Genomic DNA, 13,212 nt, shown 5'->3' on the forward strand with positions numbered 1-13,212 from the left:
ATATGTATGATGTATTTTTCAATACAAACAACTGTAATGAAAAACACTGACAAACATTGCCTTTTGTTCGTTTAATTTAGGAACCATCTGAACAACTATTTGAAGCAAAGGCCTTTATTTAGTAAACTCTGGAGACCTTACGCCCTCTTGTGGTCAAAGTGCATAGCAAAAAATTATTTTTACCATAAGCATGCCTGTATGCAGTTAGATATAACATAAACAACATTTTCTGTAAGGAAGTAGGCATTACTCATAAACTTTGTGTAAATGAGAATTGAGATTTACTTACAGTTATTTAGGGTGGTTTTATTTTGAAAATAATGTTTTGTATTGGTACATAAAAATTTGAGACAGCATTTCCTAGTAGCAGGGCAAAACAAATGATAGAGCAAAAAAAAGTATAAAATGTTGAAAGTACTCACTGGGAAAAAGACAAAGCTGAGTTAAATTATTTGTTACTTGTTATTTTACAAAGTTTTTGTAAAATATCCAAATACTCTACCTACAATATATGCCATTCTTACTAAGAAGTGTGCTGCTTAGACTATTATAGACTGTATCTTATTCACAGCCCAGCATCCTTCTTTGCCTATACACCATTGAAACATTCAGTGATGTCATGATGAAGTCACAATTATGTCAGATCAAAAGATACATTTGTGTAAACAAGATCTTTGTGAATGTGAAGCTATACATCTCAAATATAGACCCTTTTCTTTTTTATATAGACCCTTTTCTAATGTACTCACTGTTAGTACCTGAACATCTTATATCTGATGGCCACATTTTCTGTAAATGGCTTGTTAGGAATACAACAAACATTCAGATGTAACAATGAGTATAATGGAACATCTGCTGTGGAGTAAACAAATGGTACCATGGATGCCAGTCTAAAATGATGACGTGACCTATTGCATGCTCATCTGAGGTCATAAGTGTGCTTTGTATTGTCTCAATGGTGATGACAAAGGGACGAAAATGTATTTATTGATCCCTCAGACAGATCCATCTTTTTGGACAGTTTGCCTACATTCAAAAACATCCAGAATATAAATTAAAGATGTAATGGAAATAGTTCATGACATTTCTGCTATGCAATAAAGTGCTCGTCTTAACAAATGTGAAGACAAGTAGCTAATGAAAAAGTTAGGAAAATCTTGTTTAGTGATAATGAATGAATAAGTCTGTATATACTGTATTTCAAGACTTCTTCCTTTGATTATTCGTAACACCAGGTGGCAGTGTTAAACCCGTCTAGCTGTGTCCCAGGAGAGAAAAGTAATGTACATAATCATCACGTGTAATGTAATTTATTTATCAAAATGCTAATTATGTAAAAAAAAGTTTGCCACATTAATACGTCACACAATAAACAAATAATTTGAATTCGTCAAAATAACTAATACATTCAAGTTTGACATGGTGGACATTTTTATTGACATGTTTTAAAAAAAAAAATATTGATCAAGCCAAATGTGTGGTGCTATGGCAAATCGATGAACGCTAGGTCGAGCCATAGGGTCGAGCTGACGTTGCTTGGTAACCAGATACCTAATTAATATTCAGCAGCCAAATGAGCCAATCCGTCATCATAGTAGGATTCGTCAATATCCGTGCACTTAAGTGTCTTCTATTTCATGTGGCGTTGCGCAGACTAACAATATGACAGCAAAGTACCGCGAGAACGATTCGAAAGCACAGCTATCGAATCGCTCTCGTGGTAATTTGATGTCATACTCTAATGGTTATGCGCAGCTCGGTATGAAGTGGAATTGTCAATCTTTCGGCCAATCAATTGGGCTTATGCGCAAACGTCATGTTTCGTATGTAATATTCATGAACTACATGAGCTCTCGTGCTTTTTAAACTTAAACGCCTTGGCGCGACTCGTGTTGCACGCATTATGAAGCAGCAGTGAGGGATCGAGAGGACTCGAACCTGGGCTTAGCAAGACTTTTTCCAGAATGACGTCTATATGTCCAAGATGCGACAAGCCTGTGTTTTTTGGTGAGCATTTTTCATTCATATTGACACTCAATATCTCAAGAGAAGTAAAGGCTAAGCCAAGTTCAAGTTCTTTTATTTATAATTGTATCATTGGCTTAAATTTATTGACTTTACTGGCAAGACATTACATGTCGAAAATTTTAAAAAGGAATAAACTTCTGCAAAGCTTGACAGAATTTGTTATATAACAAGTGCTGTAATTTTGTAAAAGCCTATTTTTTATAGACGTTACATTATAAGAGGTGTGAATTTGACCCTTAATGCGCTCTTTGGGGTCTTAAAAACAAAACCAAAAAATGAAGATAAAGATATTAACATAAGTGAACTATAATAAAAGTCCTCTGAAAATATTACATTAATTTTGTTCGCGCTTTTAAAAACGTATGAAAATGCAAAGCTAATATTTTCTTAGTATAATCTGTATCAGTACTTCTGCGTTCTGGTATAATTCGATGTATTTTTAAACAATACAGTATGATTGTGGTCATTTACCTCTTAAAACCAAGTGTAGCTATCATAGATATCACCACCTTTCTAAAAGTTGAAGCTTACTTTGTAAACTTTAAAAAAATAAACTTTGAATAAAAAGTTGTGATGCAAAAATAAAAGATTGACTTTAAAATCACTATAAATTTTTTTAATTGCACCATAGGGGTCTTTGAGGCCATAAACAGTCAAGTCTGTCTCTGAAGGACACCAGGGTTAAACTTGCAGCCCTGTGCAGAATTAGGTATTGTTATTAATAGGTCAACCTAAATTGACCCTAATGCTCTCACAACCCCACTGGATGTTATTCTCTTTTCTGTCCCATCATTGTTGTTTCCTATTTAGTATTCTGTCCTGGCATCTAGTAGCCACAGGGTTAGTAAATGCTACTGCCTGTGAAAAAGAACTGGGTAATGGTGTTACATAAGTATTTGGCAAGAGACTCTTATCTGTTGTGCTACTGTTACAGTTTAGCGGATAGAGTTTGATATCCCCACTGAGTTTAGACGTCTTAAAATGCTTTGACACTGTGCTTTCTGTTTGACCCGACTATTTTTCGGTAATGGAATGTGTGAGACCCAGAGTCAGACAGACCCTGTTAATGTTGGCTGGTTAGTTTGTAAGGCATTTGGGGAGGTGGGTTCAATTCCACACAAGGCAAAGTACATTGTCATCTGGCTGTATAAAATGTTTATACGCCAATCTACCTTTGTTTTTGATATAATATACTTTTTGAGGAAGTTTTACATCACTGGGGTAGTTTTCGTGTATACCGAAAGTCAAATGGTTTGTAGGAACTTCCAGCTCACTTATCTTTTGATCAAACTGAATTTCTTTGGACACTGACCAGTGTTTTTTCTAAACTCATGTGTTTCAAAGTCCATGTTTACTGTGTGATTGCTTAAAACAATCATAAATATAGATTTATTTATTTTTATTTTAGAACACATAAGTGAAGAACACATTCAAGCTTTTTTGTATAATTAAATTTATTTATAAGTCTAATATTTATTTGTAAATGCCAATGACAACCAAATACAATTTTTACCTAAATATGAGTTAAATGGGTTTGTTTAGGGTGAAAAAGTCTGTGTGAAGGCTTGTGAAGATCAAAAGGTCACAGATAAGATGCAGATGTCAACACCTGCTTGATTAGAGCAAACCTGACTACAGATGCATTATTTGAGACCCAGCAGGGTTTGCAGTGAAACGAGATCCCTATTTAGAGCGTTTCTTCAGATGCTAGTTTGTTCTTCCTCTGCTTTGAAGCCACATTGTTTTACACACACACACACACACACACACACACACACACACACACACACACACACACACACACACACACACACACACACACACACACACACACACACACACACTTTTTGTGTTTTATCTTGTTCTAGAGGAAAGGCTGTCTAAACAAAATTCACATCAATACCAGATAACACAGCAAAAACACACTGAGAGCTTATTCAATAAGAACATCAGTTTTCATGAAGCGTTTAAAGACGCCACAGCAAAATAGGTGATTATTTCAAGGGCGTAATATAAAGTTCTCAAGGATATCCTGTTTACAAAATTTCTTAAACAGAACTCTAAATATGTATAGACCAGATCTTCGGAAGAGATCATTGTAGCTGACTGGTACCTTAAAGCCCCCCAACCTAAAAAAATGCACTTTTAAATGTGTTTCAAAAAATTCTGTGATTCAGATGGAGCAGCATTTACTATACAGAGCCGCATTTCACTGAGTAGATCACAAAATCAGTTCATAATCGTGGGAAATCGTCTCCAATATTGTATGCGATTTTGCCAGCTTCTCTGTAAAATAGGGCTCTTGTGTAGTAAATGCCGCTCCACCTGAAAGCATGTGATGACGTTTTACTACTAATCACCAAGCCGGCTTTACTGATGAGACATGCATGAGAATCGCAGGCGATTTTGTGCCCAGCTCTAGAAAAGGAGTCGCCAGTGTGTGTGCAGAAACATCCTGTAATTATACAAATCCATCTATTCTTCTTTGTGTACTCTACTTTAAACCGCATCAGTCACACAAATCAGGCTGTTAGGGATCCCCATCAATTTGATGTCACATTGTTTTTTGGTCTATTGATTACTATAACTGATTAACTGTAGTAAAACCATGGTTAATTTTCATAAGGGGTGTTCTTTAGCACAAAGTTCCTGGGTTTGATTCTCAGGGAACACATTGATGATAAATATATATAGTTTGAATGTACTGTAAGTAAGTTGCTTTGGTTAAAAGTGTCTGCTCGGTGTGTAAATGTAAATGTCAGATGGGAACTGGTGCTTTCATCCAGGTTTTGCAGGTTTTTGTCTGCAGTATGAATTAGACAGTCTGTGAATGGTAGATCGAGTTGCCGTCTGCTTGAAGACTGAAAGAGTAGCTCTTTGCTGATTCAGAATCACCCTTTTTGAAAATAAAATGCTGTAGGGGAGTGCGGGGCACAACCTAACGCTTTTTGGTTTTGGTCATTCAAAAAATATTTGAGTTTGATTATTATATTTTTACACAAACAATACACACATTTCTGCAACAAATTAACAACATTCTTGGACAATTACACCAAACGTGACAGAAGTGTAAACGTTAAAACATACTCCATAGGTGGGGTTAATTGTAACAGGCAGTGGGTTAGTTGTAACGCTTGCTAAAAATTAAGTTTGCAGGCAAATATTTCAATACCATTTTGTCTATATACTTGAAGTGGATATTGTTTATATATCTGTCTAATAGACAAGTATCCACACTGTATTCATTCATCCAGCCCTTTCTAACAATAGTTCAATTATAAATGGATACAAATGTCTAAATATGTGAGAAAAAGCAGCACAATTATAACAAAACATATTTTTTATATGTGACCCAGTCTGTAATAATCATACTACAGTTTCAAAAAATCAAATTCTGAGATAATGAGCATCAAAGTCTGATTTTAGCCATTCATTTCATTATGATTTCAATCTTTGACGTGACCTTATTCAATCAATATTGAAGATATAAACAAAATAAAATTAACACATGATTTTTATTTTGACAGGCACATTTATTTTGTTGGCAGCCAGCATTCATTCATGTGTAGCCTATTTAAAACAACGGCAAGAATTACGCTAACGTTAGCTGTTTTCATATTGTAAGCGCTGAGGGGTTAGTTGTAACACAGAGTTACAATTAACCCCGCTGGGTCAAAATATTTTCAAGCCTACCAAAAAAGTTGCTAAGAGCTGCAGACATATTTCAAAATGATGCTATGTTTTAGTCAACAAGACACTGATTAATATGACATAGCATTGGATTTGGTATCTACACATCAAACTTTGAAACTGAAAAAACATTGAAAAAATTTACTTAAATGCCTCGTTCATCAATAACTCTCTGGAAAAACATTCATACATTTCCAATAATTTACGAGAGATCATTTTTTTGGCAGCGTGAAAAAATACCTGAAAAACAAAACCCTCAACCTTGTGCAACAATGTAAACAGCCCGTGTTACAACTAACACCGCGTTTTTGTCCCGTGCACCCCTATATTTACTGAATTAAGTTAAAATATAAGTTTATTACCGGTAAGAGCTGTCATCTTCATATGTAAGATTACACGTTCAGTACATATTATACAATACATTTTTCTCTGTTTCAGCGGAAAAAGTGAGTTCCCTGGGGAAAAACTGGCATCGCTTCTGTCTGAAATGTGAGCGCTGTGGTAAGATTCTGTCTGCTGGTGGCCATGCAGAGGTAAGCAGGACTGAGTCAGTAAATCACTGATCATATTTTTGTCTGCTGCGATTTAATAAAAAATAAAACAAATCCGCACACCTAGTCAAAATCAAAGGAACATGAGGTCTGAGATTGTACATTACTTTTACAAAGTTTACAAAATTTTAAGCCTTAAGCTGTTGAGATGACATTTATTCTAGGTCACACAAGTGTGCCCTCTTTGTTTTCCTGTTCCCTCAATGCCCCTTTTTCTCCCCCTCTTGTTTCCTCTCTCTTTCTCATTGTTCTGACATGTATGATGGACCTGTCTGATATGATCTAGCTCAGTGGTCCGAGTTGTCTTGTGCTTCTCTCTGTGCTAAATGATTGTTCATCCATCCAAATTTGTCACACATCATGAAAATGGTAGAAAGTTGAGAGTACAAAATCAATCTGAAGATAAACAAAGACAGGGATGTTGTTCACCTCACTTGATTTCTGCCACTGTGTTTTAAACACATCTATGTAAGTATGAATGGGCATGACACCTCTGAACCCAGATAATAGATATTTATAGTAACCTGATTGGTGCTGTCTGGAATGTTTTCTGACCGTCTGAGGGAAACTGCAATTACAAATAGTTTTCTGGATGGAAAAATGTAGCTTGTTTTTTTTCATGGAATTGTTACATAAGAAAGACATTCCCATACACTAATCCCGAATGCCAAAATAGCAAAGAACTAAGACGCAGAGTGAAAAAACGTACCAATAATTTTAAATTTTTTCCAAACCATAGAGATTGACAGGTAGGCTGAGTGTGGTAAAGAAATAAGAAACATTCTTTCAGGGTCGGCCTTTACTACTTCTCGCCTCTTACAGGAAATTGAAAATTATAACATTCTTAACCGCAGTGAAATTCCTAGAAAAACAGCACAATCTGTCACTTTTTAAACGTGTAGAGTTTAGGGAAGCTGTTACAGTTCAAATCATTTAACAGGACAAGTATGTATCCATAAGCATTAAACACTTTACCCCCCTACACACAGAGAGTCACTGTGGGACATTACAAGAATTATTGCAAAGACAACAGTAGGACAAAGATATTGTTCATCAAATGTAGAAAACAATCAATTCTTTCTTCCTTTCATCCTCTTCCTGTCAGTCTCACATGCACCCCTGCACACACACAAACAGAAGCCACACACAGCTTTAAGTATACGGTGGGTTCTGTCTCAAAATGAGTTTCTTTTGAATGAGTGTTTGTATTCTATTGCTTTTGATTTGTTAATGTGTACGGAGGGACACAAACACACAATTTTTCATTCTCTTACTCAGGGATATATTTTGTGTGTGTTTGTGTTGAGCAACATGCGGTTGTGTTTTTGATGCTGCTCTATCCAGGTGTAGACGGCTTTTTCTTTTAAGTATTTTTTGGGAAATTACTCTTTTGGGGAAAAGCAGATTACGAGCTAGTGAACCACTTTTAGTGCTATTTAGCACCATTGGTTTTTAGAGTGTTGCGTATGACTGAGTCTTTATGCATGCTGGGAGGGTCAGGAAGGAACAGAAGCATAAACAATCACTTTTAATGACTCCAGCACGGTAGCTTTCTCCCTTTTCTTCTGTCACACAAACATCATCTGAAGGTTCAAAGTGTAGGAGAAGAGTGACTGACAAAATTGAAAATGTAAAAAAGTTATTTTTTTCAGTTATGTTCTTTATTAGCCTAATAAACAAAGGTGTTTGCAGCATAGTTGATGACATTTACAAATTTTGGAAAAAAGAAATGACTAGTACAGTATATATAAGACCCTAAAAAGCTAAGGAACTTAAAAAAGACCCTAAAAAACAGAAACTGAATTATTCTCTCTCTCTCTCTCTCTCTCTCTCTCTCTCTCTCTCTCTCTCTCTCTCTCTCTCTCTCTCTCCATTTACAGCATGATGGATTACCATACTGTCACAAACCTTGCTATGGGACCCTCTTTGGACCAAAAGGTATATACAATAAATTGTAATGATGTGTGTGTGTGTGTGTGTGTGTGTGTGTGTGTGTGTGTGTGTGTGTGTGTGTGTGTGTGTGTGTGTGTGTGTGTAAGTGTAAGTGTAAGTGTAAGTGTAAGAGAGAGATTTTGATATTTAACAGAGACTTGATATACAGTGAGGAAAAAGAGTATTTGAACACCCTGCTATTTTGCAAGTTCTCTTCTGAAATTGTCATCGTAGGTGCATGTCCACTGTGAGAGACATAATCTAAAAAAAACAGAAATCACAATATATGATTTTTTAAAACTATTTATTTGTATGATACAGCTGCAAATAAGTATTTGAACACCTGAGAAAATCAATGTTAATATTTGGAACAGTAGCCTTTGTTTGCAATTACAAAGGTCAAATGTTTCCTGTAGTTTTACCAGGTTTGCACACACTGCAGAAGAGATTTTGGCCCACTCCTCCACACAGATCTTCTCTGGATCAGTCAGGTTTCTGGCATGTCGCTGAGAAACACGGAGTTTGAGCTCCCTGCAAAGATTCTAAATTGGGTTTAGGCCTGGAGACTGGCTAGGCCACGCCAGAACCTTGATATGATTCTTACAGAGCCACTCCTTGGTTATTCTGGCTGTGTGCTTCGGGTCATTGTCATGTTGGAAGACCCTGCCCCGACCCATCTTCAATGCTCTAACTTAGGGAAGGAGGTTGTTCCCCAAAATCTCGCAATACATGGTCCCGGTCATCCTCTCCTTAATAGAGTGCAGTTGCCCTGTCCCATGTGCAGAAAAACACCCCCAAAGCATGATGCTACCACCCCATGCTTCACAGTAGGGATTGTGTTCTTGGGATGGTACTCATCATTCTTCTTCCTCCAAACACGTTTAGTGGAATTATGACCAAAAAGTTCTATTTTGGTCTCATCTGACCACATGACTTTCTCCCATGACTCCTCTGGATCATCCAAATGGTCATTGGCAAACTTAAGACAGGGCTGGACATGTGCTGGTTTAAGCAGGGGAACCTTCCGTGCCAGGCATGATTTCAAACCATGACGTCTTAGTGTATTAACAACAGTAATCTTGGAAACAGTGGTCCCAGCTCTTTTCAGGTCATTGACCAACTCCTCCCGTGTAGTTCTGGGCTGATTTCTCACCTTTCTTAGGATCATTGAGACCCCACAAGGTGAGATCTTGCATGGAGCCCCAGTCAGATGGATTATGTTTAGCTTCTTCCATTTTCTAATGATTGCTCCAACAGTGGACCTTTTTTTCACCAAGCTGCTTGGGAATTTCCCTGTAGCCCTTTCCAGCCTTGTGAAGGTCTACAATTTTGTCTCTAGTGTCTTTGGACAGCTCTTTGGTCTTGGCCATGTTAGTAGTTGGATTCTTACTGATTGTATGGGGTGGACAGGTGTCTTTATGCAGCTTACAACCTCAAACAGCTGCATCTAATTTAGGATAATAAATGGAGTGGAGGTGGACATTTTAAAGGCAGACTAACAGGTCTTTGAGGGTCAGAATTCTAGCTGTTAGACAGGTGTTCGAATACTTATTTGCAGCTGCATCATACAAACAAACAGCTTCAAAAAATCACACATTGTGATACAATGATTTTTTTTTTAGATCATGTCTCTCACAGTGGACCTGCACCTACAATGACAATTTCAGACCCCTCCATGATTTCCAAGTGGGAGAACTTGCGAAATAGCAGGGTGTTCAAATACTTAATTTCCTCACTGTATATGTATGTATGTTCTAAATTAAAGAGAGAGAGAACAAAAACAGAGAAGCACGGTCAGTTTGTGCAGTCAGAATTTTTTTTCCGTATAAGGTCAATCAAAAAATGTAAGTTTACAGCTTAAGCTTTTAGGCTACTGTCTGTTTTGTCATTTAAGAAAAGAGTAGCCCACAGATTTCTCCCGGGATCATGAACTCATACAGGTTTTGAGTAACATAAGGATGATTAATGGATGACAGAATTTTACTTTTTGGCGAGATTAGACGGGTTGGGTCAGATTGTAAAGGACATTTTTTCTGCTTTAAGTTTTACAACTTTAATTGGTCCATTAAAGAAAGAAAATGACTAGAATCAGTAAAATGGAGATGTATCTTACTTTACCAAAGAAACAGAGAAATTCAAACACATACATCATACAGATGTACTGTAGATACAGTTGATGATGACTCTATACAGTCCTGTTTTCACTTCGCAAGACTATACATGTATAAACCACATACTGTAGTCACAACAATAATTATCATTCATCTAAGCTCATTTATACACGTATTCACATTAATTCACATTCATTTGTCTACACCAGACACTATAAAACTTAAATAAGAACATGTAATATAAAGACAAAAGAGAAATTTAGACAAGCTGCTAAATGTATACGTGAAGTTGATGTGTTTAGCAGTAAGAAAATGTATTAATTTAGATGCTTAGTTTAAGTGTTTAGCTTATGTTATTGCCCAGTCAATGGAGTTTAGGATTTGCTTGCTTGAGCTTATTATGTAAGCATATATGTCATTCTAGACACACAATTTTATCAGTATCGTGCGCAAGAAGATATTTTTGGCTTTTCCGTAATGCTGTCTGCATTAGGAGAGTCTGACCACTTAGATATGAGCGTTATCGCACACACAGTCAAAGTAATGGAAAAGTTCTCACTGTTCTGACTTCTAATTGGTAGGTGTAAATATAGGAGGGGCGGGGTCTTATATTTATGAGACGCCTCCGCCGACACCTGTCAACAAATCATGTGAGAGCCCTTCAGATGGATCGCCCACTACACCATGGACCAACTCGCAGATCACCTATCATCAACCTAAAGGTAACACACACACATTTTTTACATTATACACAGCGCTTTTCAGATGGGAGGATGAGTAGTTATAATTACATGTCCTGTTTATGAACAACAAACTCCCTTTGTACTGTACTGTATATATATAGAAAGAGAGAGCGTTGCATTGTTTTACACATTCCATAACACATCTGCACTTCCTCAGCAATTTTTCACACACATTCATCCCACAGTGAGTGGGAGAGAGGCAAGAAATACTGTTTGTCGAGTGACTAGGGGTGGGGGGATAGTTTTCTGTAGTGACCCCCTTAGGATTGTACGCTGTGGAATTTTAATGGCCTCCGTTGATTGGCTCCCTTCCCAAAATATTTCCCCTTAATAGGTGTTTTCCGACAGGCAGGGAGATTAGAGGAATGTTAGGGGAGGGTTTTAGGACCATTGTGAAAACGTCTGGAGAAATGTCACTGTTTTCTAAACACAAGCTTGGTCCCATGAGTATTAATGAACCTATGGCGAGTTCATGCTGACAAATGAGCACAGAAGATAAAAATTATGATCTAAAACAGCTTGCTGCATTATTAAAGATGTAGTTACCAGAAGATCCAACACTATAATATGCATTAAAAACAGCTTTCAAATGTAACAAACATGAAAGTGGGTAAAAGTGGATGCCAAATGCATAAATGTAAGGTTTTTGTTTATTCATAGCTCCTTCTGCTCCTACACGTATGTTTGCTAGAGAGACGTGTCTGTGTCCCGGCTGTGGAAAGGCAGTGTATTTCGGTGAGTCCAGTGAATTATAACACAGACTTTACAGACATTTGAGAACTTTACAGCATTTCTGTGGTTGACGTGTGTGGGGTTTTGTGCTGCTATGCGATGTGCAGAATTCTGTATGACCGCTGAGAGACTTTTAAAGGAACAGAAGATTGAAATTTAAATAGAAAACACATTTTCAGGTGTTAATTGGTATGTTTAAATATGTTGGTTACCAGGCATTTCTTGCTATATATTCTTGTCACAAACAATCAATAATAAGATTACCTTTCTGTTATAATATTGCATTATTTGTTTGTTAATGTACAAAACTTTTCTACTTATAACAGCACTGGTGTATTGATGTGATGTAATTTGTGATGTAAGGAGATGATTTCATTGTCTAATGCTACAGCTGAGAAGGTGATGTCATTAGGTCGTAACTGGCACAGGCCTTGCCTACGCTGTGTGAGGTGCAAGAAAACACTGACGCCTGGTGGCCATGCAGAGGTACACATAAACACTTCACAAACCACTCTACGAACTAATAACATGTGTTTATTTTTCAAAATTAAATATTTAAAACATGCATTTATGTCAGTGGATCTCAACCAGGGGGCCAAGACCCATAATGGGGCCTCAAGATGACTTAAATTACTCTCAAAATAAGACAAAACAAGCATTAAAATAAGATGTTTATATATATATATATATATATATATATATATATATATATATACATATACATATATATATATATATATATATATATATATATACATATTTAAGACAAATGTGCATCTGTCTAGTTAAATATTGATTATATACTAAACAGATGTACATTTGTCTAGTTATATATTAATAATATTGTTATATAGCTAAGCAATAGCTGAGTCCTTACTATATGTAATTTACTGTAAATAATGCATTAATAATATTGTGCAGTATTTGTGTTATATATAACCACTTCACTCATACACTCTGTATTTGCTGCAGCATGAGGGCAGTCCATATTGCCATGTGCCCTGCTACGGGTACCTTTTTGGACCAAAAGGCGTGAACATTGGAAAGGTGGGCTGTTACATTTACGGAGAAAATGAAATGCCAAGCGAACATTAAGTGAAACATTTCTCTTTTTTATTTGGTACTGATTTTTGTTACATCGTTGTAGTCAGTAAAAGGTTATTTTATGCACAAATCAGATGGTTGTTGCTATTTAAGAAAATAGTCATACAATGCACAACAGTCCTCACCCTATGTATACAGTATGTACATATACACACATGAATAAACACTCTCTTTATCTCCTTTATAAATACATAGACTCACAGTTTCTATCTATTTATTCACACACCTCCATCTAGTGTCTTATTTAGAAAATGTTTATAATTGTTACTTGAGAAAGTTGTAATCCTCTACTTTTGTAACTAATAAAGATATTTTAAAAGA

At 36.4% G+C, this 13,212-nt stretch overlaps 1 protein-coding gene across 2 annotated transcripts; it reads left to right on the forward strand.

The window, feature by feature from the left end:
* The first annotated feature begins 1,827 nt into the window (after positions 1-1,827).
* crip3 (cysteine-rich protein 3) lies at positions 1,828-13,212 on the forward strand. Of its 2 annotated transcripts, none has more exons than XM_055173201.2 (7): positions 1,828-2,007; positions 6,157-6,251; positions 8,150-8,207; positions 10,894-11,034; positions 11,716-11,790; positions 12,200-12,273; positions 12,760-13,212. In XM_055173201.2, the coding sequence occupies exons 1-7, from the start codon at positions 1,965-1,967 to the stop codon at positions 12,880-12,882; spliced, it is 609 nt and encodes a 202-aa protein (XP_055029176.2). In that variant the 5' UTR covers positions 1,828-1,964; the 3' UTR covers positions 12,883-13,212. The 2 variants fall into 2 exon arrangements, with proteins under 2 accessions (XP_055029176.2, XP_055029175.2); XM_055173200.2 differs by having other exon boundaries at positions 1,833-2,007; positions 12,179-12,273.

The sequence above is a fragment of the Misgurnus anguillicaudatus genome, chromosome 7 (assembly GCF_027580225.2).
Source record: "Misgurnus anguillicaudatus chromosome 7, ASM2758022v2, whole genome shotgun sequence".
Classification (NCBI taxonomy): Eukaryota; Metazoa; Chordata; class Actinopteri; order Cypriniformes; family Cobitidae; genus Misgurnus; species Misgurnus anguillicaudatus.